This window comes from Thalassophryne amazonica, chromosome 5 (assembly GCF_902500255.1).
Source record: "Thalassophryne amazonica chromosome 5, fThaAma1.1, whole genome shotgun sequence".
Classification (NCBI taxonomy): Eukaryota; Metazoa; Chordata; class Actinopteri; order Batrachoidiformes; family Batrachoididae; genus Thalassophryne; species Thalassophryne amazonica.
In genome coordinates this window covers 38,940,972-38,959,565 of record NC_047107.1, presented here as the reverse complement: position 1 = coordinate 38,959,565, position 18,594 = coordinate 38,940,972, and the positions used below count along the sequence as shown (strand labels likewise).

Genomic DNA, 18,594 nt, shown 5'->3' with positions numbered 1-18,594 from the left:
ACCCCATTCCTACCAGGCTGCTCAAGGAAGACCTACCATTAATTAATGCTTCGATCTTAAATATGATCAATCTATCTTTATTAGTTGGCTATGTACCACAGGCTTTTAAGGTGGTAGTATTTAAACCATTACTTAAAAAGCCATCACTTGACCCAGCTATCTTAGCTAATTATAGGCCAATCTCCAACCTTCCTTTTCTCTCAAAAATTCTTGAAAGGGTAGTTGTAAAACAACTAACTGATCATCTGCAGAGGAACGGTCTATTTGAAGAGTTTCAGTCAGGTTTTAGAATTCATCATAGTACAGAAACAGCATTAGTGAAGGTTACAAATGATCTTCTTATGGCCTCAGACAGTGGACTCATCTCTGTGCTTGTTCTGTTAGACCTCAGTGCTGCTTTTGATACTGTTGACCATAAAATTTTATTACAGAGATTAGAGCATGCCATAGGTATTAAAGGCACTGCGCTGCGGTGGTTTGAATCATATTTATCTAATAGATTACAATTTGTTCATGTAAATGGGGAGTCTTCTTCACAGACTAAGGATAATTATGGAGTTCCACAAGGTTCTGTGCTAGGACCAATTTTATTCACTTTATACATGCTTCCCTTAGGCAGTATTATTACAAAGCATTGCTTAAATTTTCATTGTTACGCAGATGATACCCAGCTTTATCTATCCATGAAGCCAGAGGACACACACCAATTAGTTAAACTGCAGGAATGTCTTACAGACATAAAGACATGGATGACCTCTAATTTCCTGCTTTTAAATTCAGATAAAACTGAAGTTATTGTACTTGGCCCCACAAATCTTAAAAACATGGTGTCTAACCAGATCCTTACTCTGGATGGCATTACCCTGACCTCTAGTAATACTGTGAGAAATCTTGGAGTCATTTTTGATTAGGATATGTCCTTCAATGCGCATATTAAGCAAATATGTAGGACTGCTTTTTTGCATTTGCGCAATATCTCTAAAATTAGAAAGGTCTTGTCTCAGAGTGATGCTGAAAAACTAATACATGCATTTATTTCCTCTAGGCTGGACTATTGTAATTCATTATTATCAGGTTGTCCTAAAAGTTCCCTGAAAAGCCTTCAGTTAATTCAAAATGCTGCAGCTAGAGTACTGACGGGGACTAGAAGGAGAGAGCATATTTCCCCCATATTGGCCTCTCTTCATTGGCTTCCTGTTAATTCCAGAATAGAATTTAAAATTCTTCTTCTTACTTATAAGGTTTTGAATAATCAGGTCCCATCTTATCTTAGGGACCTCGTAGTACCATATTACCCCATTAGAACGCTTCGCTCTCAGACTGCAGGCTTACTTGTAGTTCCTAGGGTTTTTAAGAGTAGAATGGGAGGCAGAGCCTTCAGCTTTCAGGCTCCTCTCCTGTGGAACAAGCTCCCAATTCAGATCAGGGAGACAGACACCCTCTCTACCTTTTAGATTAGGCTTAAAACTTTATGCTGCTATAGACTTAGACTGCTGGGGGGTTCCCTTGATGCACTGAGTGTTTCTTTCTCTTTTTGCTCTGTATGCACCACTCTGCATTTAATCATTAGTGACTGATCTCTGCTCTCTTCCACAGCATGTCTTTTTCCTGATTCTCTCCCTCAGCCCCAACCAGTCCCAGCAGAAGACTGCCCCTCCCTGAGCCTGGGTCTGCTGGAGGTTTCTTCCTGTTAAAAGGGAGTTTTTCCTTCCCACTGTCGCCAAGTGCTTGCTCACAGGGGGTCGTTTTGACCGTTGGGGTTTTTCTGTAATTATTGTATGTCTTTTGCCTTACAATATAAAGTGCCTTGGGGCAACTGTTTGTTGTGATTTGGCGCTATATAAATAAAATTGATTTGATTTGATTTGATTTGAATTCAGGTCAGGTAGCATTGGTGCCACGCTTCTCCCACCACACTACGGAACTGTCCTCAATGGCAGCCACCCAGGCATACAATTGGTTCATCTTTACTTCTCGAAAGTAACCTTCTAGCTGCTGCAGCCAGGTAAAAAATAGCTTAATTCATTTATTTTGATGTATGTTTGATATAAACACCTGAAGATCAGGACTGGATGCTGAATAATGTATGATGTGTCCATTTGGATTTCTCTCTGTGGGTGTCTTACCTGAACTTGGTGTGACAGCTCCAAGACTAAAACCTGGAGGAACCAGTCCTGAAGGAAACCCAGCTTTCCACTGCACTGTGACATCCCCAAACAGCCCTGTTCGTGTCACCTTTGCTTCACACATCCCTGTGTTTATACTTGTAACCCGCAGAGCAAGAGAGGCAAAGCCAACCTGCAATCCATAAGGAAAAGAGCACAATGATTTATATCTTCCTTATAATTAATTTTAAAAAGTCTCATAGCAAGAAGGTTCTGGGGTAAATTCCACCAATACCCACTTTCTTTCCTTCTGTATCTGTTTTGGACTGCTGTGGGCACTCCATTTCTTCCCACCATCAGAACATGTTCCATTTACCAAGGCAGTGTCTTCAGACCTTGAGTTGTCCCATGAATGTCAGATAAACTTAGGTGGACAGCAGGGATCTAGCTAGGACCATTTTAGTGCCGGGTAAATTATGTGATCGCGACTTATAGCTTCGATGGACCACGGCCCCCTGGACCGGCAGCCCCTGAAGCTGTAGGGTTTTATACCACTAAAACATTATTGCCAAGCCTTATTTTAACTAATTTTGGGTGGTTTTAGACATATTGAAAACAAGAATAATAATGCTTTCTGATCACTCACGTCTGTTGTTTTTGAAACATGGAGATTTTTGGAAACACGAAGCCTTTCAACTGTAAAATAAACTGCAAATTTCTGAATGTATCATGAGATACAGAAGGACCTCTGGATTATTAATGTAGAATTTTCATGGTGGAGTTTTTTTTTTTTCTTCAGTTCATAGCGGGGCAGAGACGCTGTTTTCAGCTGCTGCTGTTTGCTGTGACCACAGAACGTGCTGACTCTTTGATCTCTGCTGTTTGTGAATTGATACAAAGAAAATGAGAAATACATTTCTTATTACTTTAATTATTGGTTTAAAATTGCAAATCTATGATTTTATATGCTTGAAATACGATCAAACTGGTACATTTTCAGCAACATTTCAGTTCAGTTTTCAGAAATTCTGTGCTGGGTTGCACAGCCAATTTGAACCTGAGAGCTGGGTGGAAATTTTCAGTGGGGCTGCCCAGCTCCACCCACCATCGCTAGAGACCTGGTGGTCAGGATTGTGTCTGTCTGTAATTAGGATGGCCTAAATGCATACGACTAATGTTCTGGTATGAAATGTACAATAACAATAAAGGCTCTTTTTTCTATCTTCTCTGAACAAATATCATGAACATGGTGTTTCATTTCCTTCTCAAAGCATTACGACCGATATATACTTTAAGTGTGTGTACATGAACTGGATGAATCCAGCACATTTAAGAAAGCTGATGTTCTGTGTGTGTGTGTGTGTGTGTGTGTGTGTGTGTGTGTGTGTGTGTGTGTGTGTAAAGCTGTTGGAAGGTGCGTGTCTTTTTGAAATTACTTGTACAATATGTTTTTGAAATAATACTACAAAGAAGCTATTCATTACACATGATCTGCCTTGTATTATGGTTAAATTCATTGTTAGCTGAAAGCTAAGGGAGTCAGCACTGCTGTGTTAGATGGATCTTCAAAGGTCCTGTCCAAAAAGGTTGAATGATGTGTGCACTGAGAAGTTAGGGATCCAGCGTTGTCTTCATCGATCATAATATGGTGGAATGAGTTCAGGTCAAATGTGATTTTAAGCCACTAATCCCACCCCATATCACTTGAGAACCACAAAAGGACAACACCTACAGCTTACATTTGACAACAAGTTAGCCAAATTACCACAGTTCTTTGTGAATCAGTATTACCATAATATATGGCCCTGTGTGGCTTTGACATTTGACAATTCTGTCCAAACATTGAAACACTCTATCTTCAACTAATACACAACCCTTCCAATATGTTTACTCCACATTACATCCAAACTGTTTGAGTTAAACAGTTATGACAGTGAGTTTTATCTGTGATGTGAACAGATTCACATTAATGGGTCATAGAAACCAAAAGTGTACCTTTAACCTGTTCCATGGAATAGCTATTCTTTTTGACTTTTACATGTTTATTATGCCCAATCATTCTACCAAGTATGGTTCAAGTCTGACCAAAAACACTTCAAGGAATATTGCTCACACAGGGCACAAATCAACACTACCACTGTGTGCGAGTTTAATTAGCCAACATCCAATAATTATTTACTGGCAACTACAGAATTTAATCTTCTGTAGCAGCTTCAAAAGGGTAATCATGTGCACTCATCAGCATCTAATATAAAATGTGCTAACATTAAGATCATGGCCCCATCTCTCATTGTAGAGAATCATTTAATCTGTTCTAATTTCCCTATCCAGATCTCCAATCTAATAGTACAGCCAAAACCTAACCACATAAAAAATTATAACTCATGAGTCAAGAGGTATTTCGTAGAGGGCGTAGCTCTGTCACGGAGAAGCAAATCAACCCAAACTCATATTTCAATATTTCAGCCTCTTAACCTGCAAACTACCTGCAGCCATTGTCACTAGTTCTGCACCATTATATCATTCTATGTGTGTGATCACATATGGCCGACACATTAGGATAAATCTATACCGATGGACAGTATTAAAGAAAATACTCACCACAAACAAAATTAGCATGTACGATGACTGTGACCAGTTAAATCTAAGTCTGATGACTTAGATTTAACTGGTCTCCATGAGAACATCATATCCAGGCTAAATCGAAGTCCATTCTATATCTGGGAACTGGGACCAAATAAAAACCCACATCTCACCTCAGAGCTTGCAGCTTCTTCTGGCACAGTTACTATAGCAACACTGGCATCATGAAGGAGGCGAGGCATCGTGCCAAGGAGCGGACTGAGGAGCATAACATCAATGAGCTCAGCTGTGAAGGCTTCACCCACAGACACAAACACCTAAAGTTAAAAAAATAACAATAATCAGGCCTAGAACTTAGTACACAGGCAGCAAAACAGCAATATAAATATGTGTCTGCAGTGTCACCATTCATCATCCTCATCTGCACCTGGCTACTGATGGGTACAGTCAGAGTCCTGAAGCTCTCTCCATCTCGCAACAAGAGCCTTCCTTCAGCTTGTCCTCCAAGTATCTCCTCAATATCCATCCCTCTGATCTTGTAAGCCACACTGACATTGCCAAACAGCCCGGCGAGCCTCGTCACATTCACGACCAGCACTCTGCTGACCTCTGACCCTGACCCTACTACTTCTATAGACTGTTGCTCAGGGTTCAGGGTGAAGACACCATGGGGTTCATCATTAGCAGGCACCCTTAAAAAAAGACAGACAGATTAATCACATCTTAATTGTGTCCGAGTGAGACAGAACCATGACGACCAACCTGATGCGAGTGCTGGTGAGATTTGGGTTGGTATCCAGAGTGGCACCTCCCTCCACAGCTGTGAGCAGGATAGTGTAGACCTCCTCCAGTTCTGGCACACTATCAGGCATCAGACTGACGACAATTTCTGCCTCCCTTTCACCTTCCAGGATCATCACTGTGCCAGACAAGGCTAGAAAGTCTTCTGTTAGCTTAGAGTCCCCCTGTATCTGCCAGTGGACCTACGTTGTGGGAAAAAGTGCATGTGTGTGAGTGATAATGACTGCTCCTGGTATATGATTAAGACATAAGCTGACTCACCGTGATGTTACCCATGACACCTTCTCTGCGTGTAATATACAGTGAAATGTTGTTTGGCCCCTCTGCTTCAGTGGATTCATTGTAGACATGTTCTCGAAGTGCATCAGCTGTAAATTGGACTATACCATTGGGGTCACCAAACTTCTCAATCTGGAAGACAAACCCAAATATAGAATACTGCAAAGTATTCTTCAATCTTCCTCTAATCGTCCTCTTAATTTGGAGGGGCACATATGATGAGTTACATCAATTTTTGAATTATATCAATTCCACCACAGATTATTTATCTTTTACTATGAACTATAACTCTCATTCCATAGATTTTTTAGATCTCACTATTTATAAGGATGTCAATAATTCTTTGCAATCAACTAGTTACCGTAAACCTCTTAGCAGAAATACTTTATTGAGAGCTGATAGTAATCATCCGCCCCATTTAGTTCGTAACATACCAGTGGGTCAGTTCTTGCGAGTTAGAAGAAATTGCAGTTCTATCACAGACTTCATGTTAAAAGCAGCCCATCTAGCAACTCTGTTTGAACAACGTGGTTATAGTAGAACTAACATTGGTAAAGCATGGGACAGAGCTCTAAATACTGATTGTGCCTTTTTACTCAAGAAAAAATCTAAATCTTCAACATCTAAATTTTTTTCTACTTGCTATACTCCATTTACAGGAAGAATAAAAAACATAATTTATAAATATTGGCACATTCTGAAGAGTGATCCCACACTTAAAGACATCTGTGCTGAACCATCTAAATTTATATTTAGGCGTGCCCGAAATATTCGTGACAGACTTGTTCATTCAGATATGATCATTCCCGTCTCAACTGCCTGGCCCTCCAGCCCACCAAAAGGTTTCTTCAGATGTGGTAATTGTGCACATTGTTCAAATTCCACTAATGCTTCATGTTTCTCTCATCCTCGCACTGGTAAGCAATATCCTATTTCTTCATTTATCAATTGTAACACTACTCATGTAGTATATATTTTAAAATGCCCCTGTGGATTGGCATATGTTGGCCAAACAAAACGTCAACTTAAATTACGGATAGCTGAACATAAAACGGCAATCCATACTCAGAATTTAACTTATGCCATGGCAAGGCACTATAAACAGGCCGGTCATGGCTCTCCAGCATCTTTAAAATTTTGGGGGATTGAGAGAATCATAGCTCCACCCAGAGGTGGTGATATTATCAAAAAACGTTTATGTAGAGAAGCATTTTGGATTTATACTTTAGGCACTTTGGAACCTTTTGGTTTGAATGAAGATCTAAAATTTACTTGTTTTCTCTAATAATTGTTTTTTAGTCTGGTTTTAGTCTTGTGAGTTTTGGGACAGTGTGTTTCTAATCATGAATTGATTACTAATTGAGTGAGTGTTGTGTCTGATGGATGGTCATGCCCTTTTGAGAGCACCTGCTTCCTATCAGTATTTAAGCTGTACCATCTCTGTTTGTGCAGGAAGATGTGACTCTCACATCGAAACGTTAGTCCCGTTGAACAATTTTTGCTTTCAGCACCTTATTAAATTTTCTGGCACTTATTCCTGTGTTGCACCAGTTATTTTTCTTTTTTAGAGAATACTGCATGTTGGTGCCATATTACTGCATGTCCTTGAATATTACCAAAGGAAATCCATACATGTACTTGTTAAGCTTTGATCTATTGATCTATCAGTTTGTGATGTTAAAGTAAACCTTGCAATCATGACTCACTAAGTACCTTGAGTGTTACAGATCCAGCGTGAGAATCAACATCCATGTCTCCGGACAGGATGCTAAGCTCTACAACAAAGATCTCTTCCACCTCAACTATCCCATGGGGAAGAATCTTCAGCTCTATAATATGAGTTTCTTCTTCTCCATCCCTGAAATAGAAGGATCCATTCACAGGTTCCCCAATGTCTGTATTGAATGGTGGAAGGACCTCTCTACTGTTGGGGCCGAGGACAATCCACGCAGCCTGAGGACAGAGCCATATGCTTGACATGTTACAATACAGAGGCACAAGAACTGAAATGTCCTTGATGATGTCCTTCATTATCTCTTACTGTTGCATCGCCCACAAGGCCTCCAACTCTCTCCAACACAAGCCTGAGTTTCAGAGTGGAGTCAGGGTTGACCAAAGTGATGAGGCTGTCATTGACAAACCGCACAACCCCATTTCTCGAGTCACTTTTGCCGATGGTTACTCTTGTGATGAGTTGTGAACCAAGAACTGCTCCCCCTGTGGCTCCAACCAGCAGGACCTCAAATACTTCTGCATATTCACTATGAAACACAAATTAATTTTAAATTTATAAGAGGTATAAAAGCTTATTCTTTTTTGGATGCCACTGGCTAATGAATTGTGTTACCTGGGAATTCATGACGCATTCCTCACTTAACCAACTAGCGGGGCACATTTGAGTAAAATATCCCAACAATTGTGCTTTTTATGGTAAAGGGACAGAATTATACACAGTCATTGCTTGATATGTAATTTAAAAAACTGAGCTATCATCCCAAACTCAATTTTTCATTTTTATTTTTTATTTTTTTTAATTTCCATAGATCAATGTAACGGTGGTTGGAATGGAATCAGTGTGTAAGAAACATAGGAAACAACACTGCATTTGTGTATGTATGACATATGTAGTAAAAAAAGACTTTTAAATCATAAAGAATTTTAATGATAATCCCTCATGGCGTGATGGCTATCTTGGATTTTGCTATTTATAATCCAAATTGAGCATGGCCATCCATCCATCCATCCATCCATCCATCTTCCACACCCGCTTACTCCAATTAAGAGTTACGGGGTGGGGGGCTTGCAACTATCCCAACAGTCATGGGCCGTGAGGCAGGGTTCACCCTAGACAGGATACCAGTCTATCACAGGCCCACATATAGACAAACACATTCCCACCCACACGCACACACACCTACGGTCAAGTTAATTGAGCATGGCATTATATCTAAATTTTTACTGTATATTGAGCAGTGTCTGTGCAAAATTTGGTGCTTTTACTATAAAATACACAATCTTTTCATATATCTGCCCTGCAAAACTAGCATCCATTTATTTACTAGCATATATATTAATCTATATTAATTTGTCCTCACCTGTCCATATCATCAATAATGGTGACATGAATACTGCTGGCGTTTTGGCCGTGACTGAATATCACAGAATCATTATGCAGGATATAGTCCAACTCAGGGGTTGCACTCAGACCTCTAGACTGGAACTTAGCTGAAACCGATCCAAATGAACCAGCTCTCCTCAACACTGGAATTACCAAACTGCCCACATCCTCTTCAACTGAAAGACAGACACCAGAAAGAAATATGGTTTTTAATGTGCTGAGTATACAACCCTTTAATATCTCTGCTCGGTGCACATATGAAGAGCAGACCCGGCGCCACGAGGGGGCGTTTGGGGCGACACCCCCTCACGTCATCAACCCCTCCCCCTCGGATAAGAGAATTATCAAAAAATAAAAATAAAAAAGAAAGAAAAAGAAATACAGGAAAATATAGCAAATTATTAGTTATTCAATAATATCACGTATTTAACAAATAAACCAAATTAATTAACTAAAGTAATTAATTTTAAAACAAACGGATATGGCGTGTGTCTGTGTTCAAGCAATTTGATAGGTTGAGGGTTGCGCTTGTCAGTGCAGCAGAGGGCAAGGATCCTGAGTCCAGCAATTATGGCAAGGTGGATGCACTAAAGCATGCTCGATTTATTCAAGCAATGTCAGAGCTGGAGTTCCTGGGATTCGTCAAGTCCACCAAGCAAAAGGCAGATCATGCAGCATGACTCTCTTGGGGAGGGTGTTAATGCTGCGTTTACACATAACGACGACAAGTCATGAATGCCACGAAGTACACATTCTTGGCTGCTGATCACGAATGTGATGATTCGGGGCAGAGGTGTCAGGTGTCCTCAGGAACTGCTGCGACCTGTTACCACACATTACGATTAATGGCACGTGTTGCTGGAGAATTATCAGGAACCATTACGCACGGTCAAGAATAGTGTTCCATGTTGTTGCGCGCTATTGCGCGTAACAGCGCATCGTTAAGTTCTGTCACGTTGTGAACGAGGTGAATTGTCTCTACACACAGACCCATATTCATCCAACCGAATTCAGATCACTCCAGTTTTTCAGAAGAACTTTGTGACTGCATGCGTAGTTGGGCTCTGTGCCATGGAGTGGCGCACATGCCCAATTGCGCTGTGTTTGCGCTTGTGATGGAGGGCTGTATGTGGGGTTACTCTACTGTCTCCTGTCGTTTCTCAGATCAGTTGTTGGTTTGGTTTTGTGGTATGCAGGAGATCACTTGACCGAGGGTCTATACGTTCAAATAATAATTAAAAAAATACTGTCATCACTACTCTTACTCAGTCAGTCTCTTACAACGGTGTAACCTAAATACATGAGCTTTCCAGGAGCACACCCAATTTATTATGCACACTCAGAGGCACTTCCCCTCCGATGCGCACTTTTTTTGGGGGGGGGGGGGGGGGGCAACCTCGTCCCGTGTGATAAACTCATCGCCCCCTTAATATTTTTTTTCTGGCGCCGGGCTTGATGAAGAGATAAATAGCTCCTTTTCAGATGGCTTTTATTGGATGTTTACCTGTAATGTTTACATGATCCCTTCTAAACTCCAGGATGCCTTCAGCATTGTCATTCATCAGTATGACAACAGCAAGTGAAGAAATGTTTCCAATTTCTGGAGGCTGGTCCAGCTGTAGACCTGACTCCTTCACTGTGTAGTCCACAGCACTGACCACCAGAGGGGGATAAAGAATGAAAAGTCACCAACAAAAAAACCATCACTTAATATCAAGTCCTACCTTCCAGCAAAGCTGCTGAATCAAAGAAGAAAATTATTTAATCCATCTGAGGAAATTAAAATTTGAACATGATAGCCAACAAAGCAAATCTGTCCTATGGTGGACAAGCCACTATGTTGCTAGTTCGGTGTATTATGGTGGTGAATTTAGTCGGGTTGGTACACAGTTTGTGCAATAAAATAGTTGTTCTTCATGACTATTATACCAAATTATTAATTTACCTGAGGTTGACCAGCTCCACATCAGTGATGTTGAGGAAGAACACCTCCGGCCCTTCTGGAAGATTGTCATCATGTATACGAAGGGTCACATGTTGTGAGTTCTGGCCTGGGGTGAAGAGTAGTCGTCCTGAAGCCACAACAAAGTCTACTCCACTGACCGCGGTGCCATCGGAAGTCAGATACGTTACCCAGACACTGCCCAGACTACCAAAGAAACGGGTAATGGTCCCATTCATCTAGGGAAAAGAAATATTTTAACTCTGGGTTCAAGTTAAAAATATTAAAGCATCAGTCTGGAGATAATGTGTGATGCACTATATCAGGGGTAGGCAACCTGTTCCAGAAAGAGCCATGAGGGTGCAGGTTTTCTTTGCAGCCACTGACTCCACCAGGTGATTTTACTGATTAATATCACTTTGAGCAGATGGAATCAGTTAATCAGTGAAATCACCTGGTGGAGTCAGTGGCTGCAAAGAAAACCTGCACCCTCATGGCTCTTTCTGGAACAGGTTGCCTACCCCTGCACTATATGTTTGTTTAGCGGTTGTTGTTTTTTTGATAATCTCACCATTCCCTCCTCCTCAGTCACACTCAGCTGGCTCTGGTTGAAGGAGAACAGGCCATAAGGGTGGTCGCTGGCTGCCATAGTAATCCTGGCATGCTGGGCTACAGGGCTGATTTCCAGACCAGAGGTCGCAGAGGTCAAGATAAGCTGGTACACATAACGCTCCTCTGGGAGATCATCATGCTGAGCCTGACACAATGACAGTTACAACATGGACTTCATGCTGCATTCTGGTTTCCATCCATGCATTTCAGTACTCTGTTCATTTGATTGCAAATATTTATTGTTCTAAATGGTTTAACGCCGATGGTGCCCAGTGCGAGCAGAAGCAGTACCTTCAGGATGATGATAGCAGAAGATTGTCTGTCTGTCATGGCCACAGTGCCAGAGATCGCTTCAAATTCTGAAACTATAACCGGAGTAATGTTCCAGTGCACTTGGATCTCGCCAAACACCCCTGGTCCTCGCACAAGACTAGTGGATGCAGACAAATAAGCAATTTCACACTAGATCTTTGATTTTCAAGCACTGGTATTTTAGCTTTTGTAGATGGGATTTATCTCACCTGACAACAGCAGTCCCATTGTAGTCTCCCTCAGGTTCACCAATAAGTATGTTCCTCGAGTTCTCTGCAATGCCAACAATCCCCAAAGCAGCCTTGTCTCCTCTGATAGTGATGGTCGCCACACCTGAAGAAGCAAGAAGTCCAGCTAAGGAAGACTGATGTGATAGATACACTTATGTAAACCAATCCTAAAATTTAGTGCACCGGATGCATGAATTTTCTTAAGGTCCCATAAATGCTGACCATTTAAGGGGTCGATGATAGCAGCGCTCTCAGCAGGAAGCAGCCTGACAGTGAAGCTCTCCTCTCTCTCAAGCACAGTGTCAGCGAGGGCTTCAATCTCAAAGATTTTCCTTGACTCCATCTGGAAAGTTTCAAATGCATAAGGAGATATGGTCATTGTTCGAAAGGGGCACTTCTAATAAGATGCACTGAGTGATGTTGGATATCGTTATTACAAACTAAGGCAAAAATAACGACACCACTACTTTTACACTGTACCTCGGTGAACAAAAGGGTTCCATTGAAAGGTGAGAGGTCATCTTTCGCCTGGTCTTCCAGCTGCCACACCAATGTAACCGCCCCCTTGCCACCCACAGTGCGCAGCACGATCAGTGTTGCAACAGCAGCATGATCTTTATCAAACTCTGGCTCACTCACAGTAACCTTGGTGGGGATTGGGTAAGATACTTCATGAAATAAGCAACAGCAAGGATACGCACTATATTTTCCAGAGTGTAAGTTGGTTTATTTGTGTTTTTGTTTTTTTACTTGTTTGTGAGGTCCTACAACTAATATTCTGAAGCGACTTATATTGGAAAAAATACTCCACTATCCTCTTTGGCCACATGTTGGCACCATCTACTCCAAAAGAAGCAGTTTACTTGTATTTTGTGCCTGGTACATTAACATTAATTAGCTCATTAGCTTCTGAGAGGAAATACAGTGTTTGCAATGTAAACAATGTGCAGATGGTGCTACCGCTTCATGCAACAAGAAGCAAGTTGCATGAAGCAGTAGCACCATGCTTAAAAACAAAAATGCAACTTGCATATGTTTCTTCTTCACGATACAGCTTTCGATAGCTGCAAGTAAAGCCACCTTGACACTTGCATGAATTTTGGCTCCACACAGCAGCGCAATTCGTCATGCCAATGTGTGTCATTAGATGGTACACTTGAAAATCCACCTTGACATTTGCACAAATTTAATCCCTGCACAGGCACGCAATCTTTCGTGCCAAAGAGCAAACCTGTAGTAAAGTGTTGTACACTGTGCGTAAACTGTGACATGCAGTGTTTGTGAATAGGTTGCGCAATGTTCATGGCTAGCTCATGCAAGTGGCACAAAATTTATACGTGCCAGAAATTTTGAACATTTCAAAATTTTCTTTGTGCACTGGCCCGCAGCCATGGTTCACGGACAGTTTGCAGCGCGTTTACTCATTGGCACGCTAAATTGCGTGCCAATGCAGGGATCAAATTCATGCAAGTGTCAAGGCACCTTAATACTCTGAAAAATATGTTACTATCATTATGAGGATTAAAATCCATCCCAATGCTGTTGATACTTTGTTTCTTTTAGTCACCTCCAGCTCCTGAAATCCAAACTGTCCAAGAGGCGAGTCATTGGGTGGAATGGTGACAGTCACAGAGGTAACCTCGCCGAGTCGAGCACCGCCAATCACGCTCAGTAAAGTCACATTGAAGGTCTCTGTAGACTCCACATCTTCATCATCCATGATAGAAATGGTAATCATAGCTTCTCTCTAAAAATGAAATGGGGATTCTTACAAGGTTTGAGAAGCAACAAGTGGACAGCCTCACCTCCTGGTGTGACTGGAAATCAAGTAATAACCCTAAAAATTAAGTCCCGTCGGCTGCTCCCTCGTTTTCGCCGCAGCAGATCTGAAGTGGATCTGCATATTGATTTGCATTTTGTATCACTAGTTATACAGCTTCATGATGAAGTGGTAGAGAGGAGGATTTTCTCAAAAAGAAAACCTGAAAGTTTAGCTATAAATTTCCAGAAGGTACATCTGAGATGTAAGCCTGGATTTGATCTGTTTTGGTGAAAAAATATCCTTCTCTGCTCTACTCCACTATGAAGCTAAGAGCGGTGATGCAAAATGCAAAATTTGCACTGTGCACAATTTCTTCAATCACATCCACATAAGCCTATAACTTCTTCTGGGTTGTCTGGGTGTCTTGGTGGCTTTCCTCACTCTTTTACTTCTTGCACAGTCACTCAGTTTTTCAGAACTGTCTACTCCATACAGATTTACCATAGACTGCCATATTGTTTGAATTTATTCGTAACTGATGTAAATAAAGTCCAAGACATATTCAGTGGCAGCTTTACCATCCAAAACTACCACAAAAGACTCCAAGCTGTCAGTGATGTTAAAGGGGGCAACACACGGTATTAAGAACAGGGGTATGTAAACTTATCAGGGTCATTTGGGTAGTTTCTGTTGTCATTGTGATTTAAAAAGAGTAAACACAGTTGTTTGACAATAAATGGCTTCACCCTACCACTAAAAACGTTTTTGTGTTACCATTCATATTCTCTGAAAAATGGTAAAAAATAAAAATAAAAATAAAATAACAAAAATATTCTGCCAGGGTATGTAAACCGTTAAGCACAACAGTATATGTGGCTCTCTTAAACCCCCATGATCCTGAGTTTTTTTTTTTTTAATATACATGTTCTCTACTTCAAACTGCACAATTTGGAGGATAATGGAAACCTGTCTACTGTTAAGAAATGCATGAAAAACACTGAGTTTTGCATTCACCAAGAATTAAAAATAAATTTGACTCATTGCTAAAAGAAAAAAGGAAGAAAACTTAAATGAGGCCTGCCCACCAGCTTATACATTTAGTATAATCAGATGAATCAGATGCTCGTTTGAGCATCTGATTCTCCGCTCTGCTCAGGATATTACACATTGCCAAGGTCAGAAGATTAAAAATCAGTCGTATTACGTTGTCACTGTATATAGACCTCCTGGCCCATATTCTGAATTCTTAGATGAATTTGGTGCGTTCATCTCTAACTTGTCAACTAGTGTAGATAACATTCTAATCATTGGTGACTTTAACATTCATATAAATAAGCCTTCTGATCCCCTCTGCAAATCATTTATGGAAATTGTGGATGCATTAGGAGTTTGGCAATGCATTCGGGATTCGACGCACATTAGTGGAAATACCCTGGATCTGGTTCTCACACATGGTACTGCTGTCACGAATATTGACATCATGCCTCTTACACCAGTGGTGTCTGATCACTCACTTATTAAGTTTACAGTTTCGCTGCCGTGTTTAGTGGAACAACAACCTTATATATCATTACGGCGATGCATCAACTCCTCAACAAAGACTGAACTCGAAGCTAAACTGCCTGATGTCTTAGCTTCACATTTGACAAATACCCAGTCAGTAAACAAACTTGTGGATAGTTTAAACTCAGTGCTCAAAACTACACTCGACATGATTGCACCACCTGTGTTAAAACCGCGCTCCCCCAAATCACAGTCACCTTGGTTCAATGATTATCTGCGTGACCTCAAGCATAAAGCGAGAGGTCTAGAATGGAAATGGCGTCGTTCAAAATTAGAAGAATTTCACCTTGCGTGGCGTGATGCTATCTTAGATTATAAGCATGCATTTCTGGCTACAAAGCGGACTTACTACTCTGATTTGATCAACAAAAACAAGCATAACTCAAAGTTCTTGTTCGACACGGTGGCAACACTGATGCATGGACAACCACCTGTAGTTCGCTCTACTTTTACAGCACAAGATTTCCTGGATTACTTTAGGAAGAAAATAGAAGACATCAGGTTAAACATATCCCGGCATGCCTTAACCCAGCCAGTACACCCTGCTATTGAGGTTGGTGCCACTACTGATATTACCTAGATTTACAGAATTTGATAGTATCTCCTACCCCTCTAGCTGCCACCTTATCGTGGTGGGGGAGTTTGCGTACCCGGATGATCCTAGGAGCTATGTTGTCGGGGGCTTTGTGCCCCTTGTAGGGTCTCCCAAGGCAAACAGGTCCTAGGTGACGGGTCAGACTAAGGACAGTTCAGAACCTCCATGACCAGTAAAAAAATCAAGGACCGAGACGTCGCCCGGTATGGCGGAGCCGGGGCCCGACCCTGGAGCCAGGCCTGGGGTTGGGGCTCGCGCGAGCGCCTGGTGGTCGGGCCTTAGCCCATGGGGACCGGCCGGGCTCAGCCCAAAAGAGCGGCCCGCCCTCCTGTGGGTTCACCACCTGCAGAGGGGGCCATGGGGGTCAGGTGCAGAGAGGATTGGGTGGCAGTCAAGGGCGGGTGGCCTGGCTGTTGGGACGTGGAATGTCAACTCGCTGGGGGGAAAGGAGCCTGAGCTTGTGCGGGAGGTTGAGAGATACCGACTAGAGACAGTCAGGCTCACCTCCATGCACAGCTTGGGCTCTGGTACCCAACTCCTGGAGAGGGGCTGGACGCTTCATTTTTCTGGCGTTGCCCACAGGGAGAGGCGGAGAGCTGGGGTCGCACTGCTTATTGCTCCCCAGCTCAGTTGCCATGTGTTGGAGTTCACTCCAGTGAACGAGAGGGTCGCGTCCCTATGCCTTCAGGTTGGGACAGGTCTCTCACTGTTGTCTCGGCCTACTGGCCTAGCGGCAGTGCAGAGTACCCGACCTTCTTGGAGTCCCTGGGAGGGGTACTAGATAGCGCTCTGACTGGGGACTCCATTGTTCTCCTGGGGGATTTCAATGCCCAGGTGAGCGGCGACAGTGAGACCTGGAGGGGGGTGATTGGGAAGCACGGCCTCCCCCATCTGAACCCAAGTGGTGTTCAGTTGTTGGACTTCTGTGCTAGTCACAGTTTGTCCATCACGAACACCATGTTCGAGCACAAGGGTGTCCATAAGTGCACGTGGCACCAGGACACCCTGAGCCGGAGGTCGATGATCGACTTTGTAGTTGTATCATCTGACCTTCGGCCATGTGTCTCGGACACTCGAGTGAAGAGAGGGGCAGAGGTGTCGACCGATCACCACCTGGTGGTGAGTTGGATCCGCTGGGAGGGGAGGAAGCCGGTCAGACCTGGCAGGCCCAAACGTATCGTAAGGGTCTGCTGGGAATGACTGGCGGAATCCTCTGTCAGCGAGGTCTTCAACTCCCACCTCCAGGAGAGCTTCTCCCAGATCCCGGGGGAGGTTGGAGACATGAAGTCCGAGTGGACCATGTTCTCCACCTCCATTGTCGATGCGGCCACTCGTAGCTGTGGTAACAAGGTCTCTGGTGCCTGTCGCGGCGGCAATCCCTGAACCCGGTGGTGGACGCCGGAAGTAAGGGATGCCGTCAAGCTGAAGAAGGAGTCCTACTTATCTTTGTTGGTAGGTGGGACCCCGGAGGCAGCTGACTGGTACCGGCAGGCCAAGCGTGCCACAGCCCGTGCGGTCGCAGAGGCAAAAACTCGGGTCTGGGAGGAGTTCGGGGAGGCCATGGAGGAGGACTATCGGTCAGCCTCGAAAAGATTCTGGCAAACCGTCCGACGCCTCAGGAGGCGGAAGCAGCTCTCCGCCAGCACTGTTTATGGTGCGGGTGGGGAGCTGTTGACTCTGACTGGGGATGTTGTCGGGCGGTGGAAGGAATACTTTGAGGATCTCCTCAATCCCATCGTCCTCATCCATTACCCAGGCCGAAGTCAACCAAGGTGGTTAGAAAGCTCCTCGGTGGCAAGACTCCTGGGGTGGATGAAATCCGTCCTGAGTACCTTAAGTCTCTGGATGTTGTGGGACTGTCTTGGCTGACACGCCTCTGCAACATCACGTGGCAATCAGGGACAGTGCCTCTGGATTGGCAGACCGGGGTGGTGGTCCCTCTGTTTAAGAAGGGGGACAGGAGTGTGTGTTCCAACTATAGGGGGATCACACTCCTCAGCCTCCCCGGTAAGGTCTATTCCAGAGTACTGGAGAGGAAAATCTGACCGATGGTCGAACCTCGGATTCAGGAGGAGCGGTGTGGTTTTCATCCTGGTTGTGGCACACTGGACCAGCTTTACACGCTCCATCAGGTGCTCGAGGGTTCATGGGAGTTCGCCCAACCAGTCCACATGTGTTTTGTGGCTCTGGAGAAGGCGTTCGACCGTGTCCCTCGGGGCACCTTGTGGGGGGTGCTCCGGGAGTACGGGGTCCGGGGTCCTTTGCTAATGGCTATCCGGTCCCTGTACAACCGCAGCAGGAGCTTGGTTCGCATTGCAGGTAGTAAGTCAAACCTGTTTCCAGTGCACGTTGGCCTCCGCCAGGGCTGCCCTTTGTCACCGGTTCTGTTCATTATTTTTATGGACAGAATTTCTAGGCGCAGCCAGGGTGTAGAGGGGGTCTGGTTTGGGAACCACAGAATCTCGTCTCTGTTGTTTGCAGACGATGTGGTTCTGTTGGCTTCGTCAAATCAGGACCTTCAGCGTGCACTGGGGCGGTTTGCAGCCGAGTGTGAAGCGTCTGGGATGAGAATCAGCACCTCCAAATCCGAGGCCATGGTTCTCGACCGGAAAAAGGTGCTTTGCCCTCTTCAGGTTGGTGGAGTGTCCTTGCCTCAAGTGGAGGAGTTTAAGTATCTCGGGGTCTTGTTCAC

General features: G+C 43.5%; 1 protein-coding gene across 3 annotated transcripts in view; it reads right to left on the bottom strand.

Annotated features, from left to right (window-relative positions):
* The window catches only part of adgrv1 (adhesion G protein-coupled receptor V1), a 444,323-nt gene that overhangs the window by 250,287 nt on the left and 175,442 nt on the right, over positions 1-18,594 (bottom strand). For all 3 annotated transcript variants that reach the window (XR_004560688.1, XM_034170035.1, XM_034170036.1), the window contains exons 61-76: positions 13,550-13,729; positions 12,463-12,627; positions 12,205-12,325; positions 11,962-12,085; positions 11,732-11,870; positions 11,400-11,585; positions 10,832-11,067; positions 10,391-10,539; positions 8,864-9,062; positions 7,810-8,029; positions 7,482-7,721; positions 5,751-5,900; positions 5,451-5,671; positions 5,116-5,380; positions 4,862-5,005; positions 2,127-2,298 (exon numbers count right to left, since the gene is read on the bottom strand). Coding sequence is in view for 2 of the 3 variants with exons in the window: in XM_034170035.1 (XP_034025926.1) it covers positions 2,127-2,298; positions 4,862-5,005; positions 5,116-5,380; positions 5,451-5,671; positions 5,751-5,900; positions 7,482-7,721; positions 7,810-8,029; positions 8,864-9,062; positions 10,391-10,539; positions 10,832-11,067; positions 11,400-11,585; positions 11,732-11,870; positions 11,962-12,085; positions 12,205-12,325; positions 12,463-12,627; positions 13,550-13,729 (2,911 nt within the window). In the remaining variant the exon portion in view is untranslated. The remainder of the gene's footprint in view (positions 1-2,126; positions 2,299-4,861; positions 5,006-5,115; positions 5,381-5,450; positions 5,672-5,750; positions 5,901-7,481; positions 7,722-7,809; positions 8,030-8,863; positions 9,063-10,390; positions 10,540-10,831; positions 11,068-11,399; positions 11,586-11,731; positions 11,871-11,961; positions 12,086-12,204; positions 12,326-12,462; positions 12,628-13,549; positions 13,730-18,594) is intronic.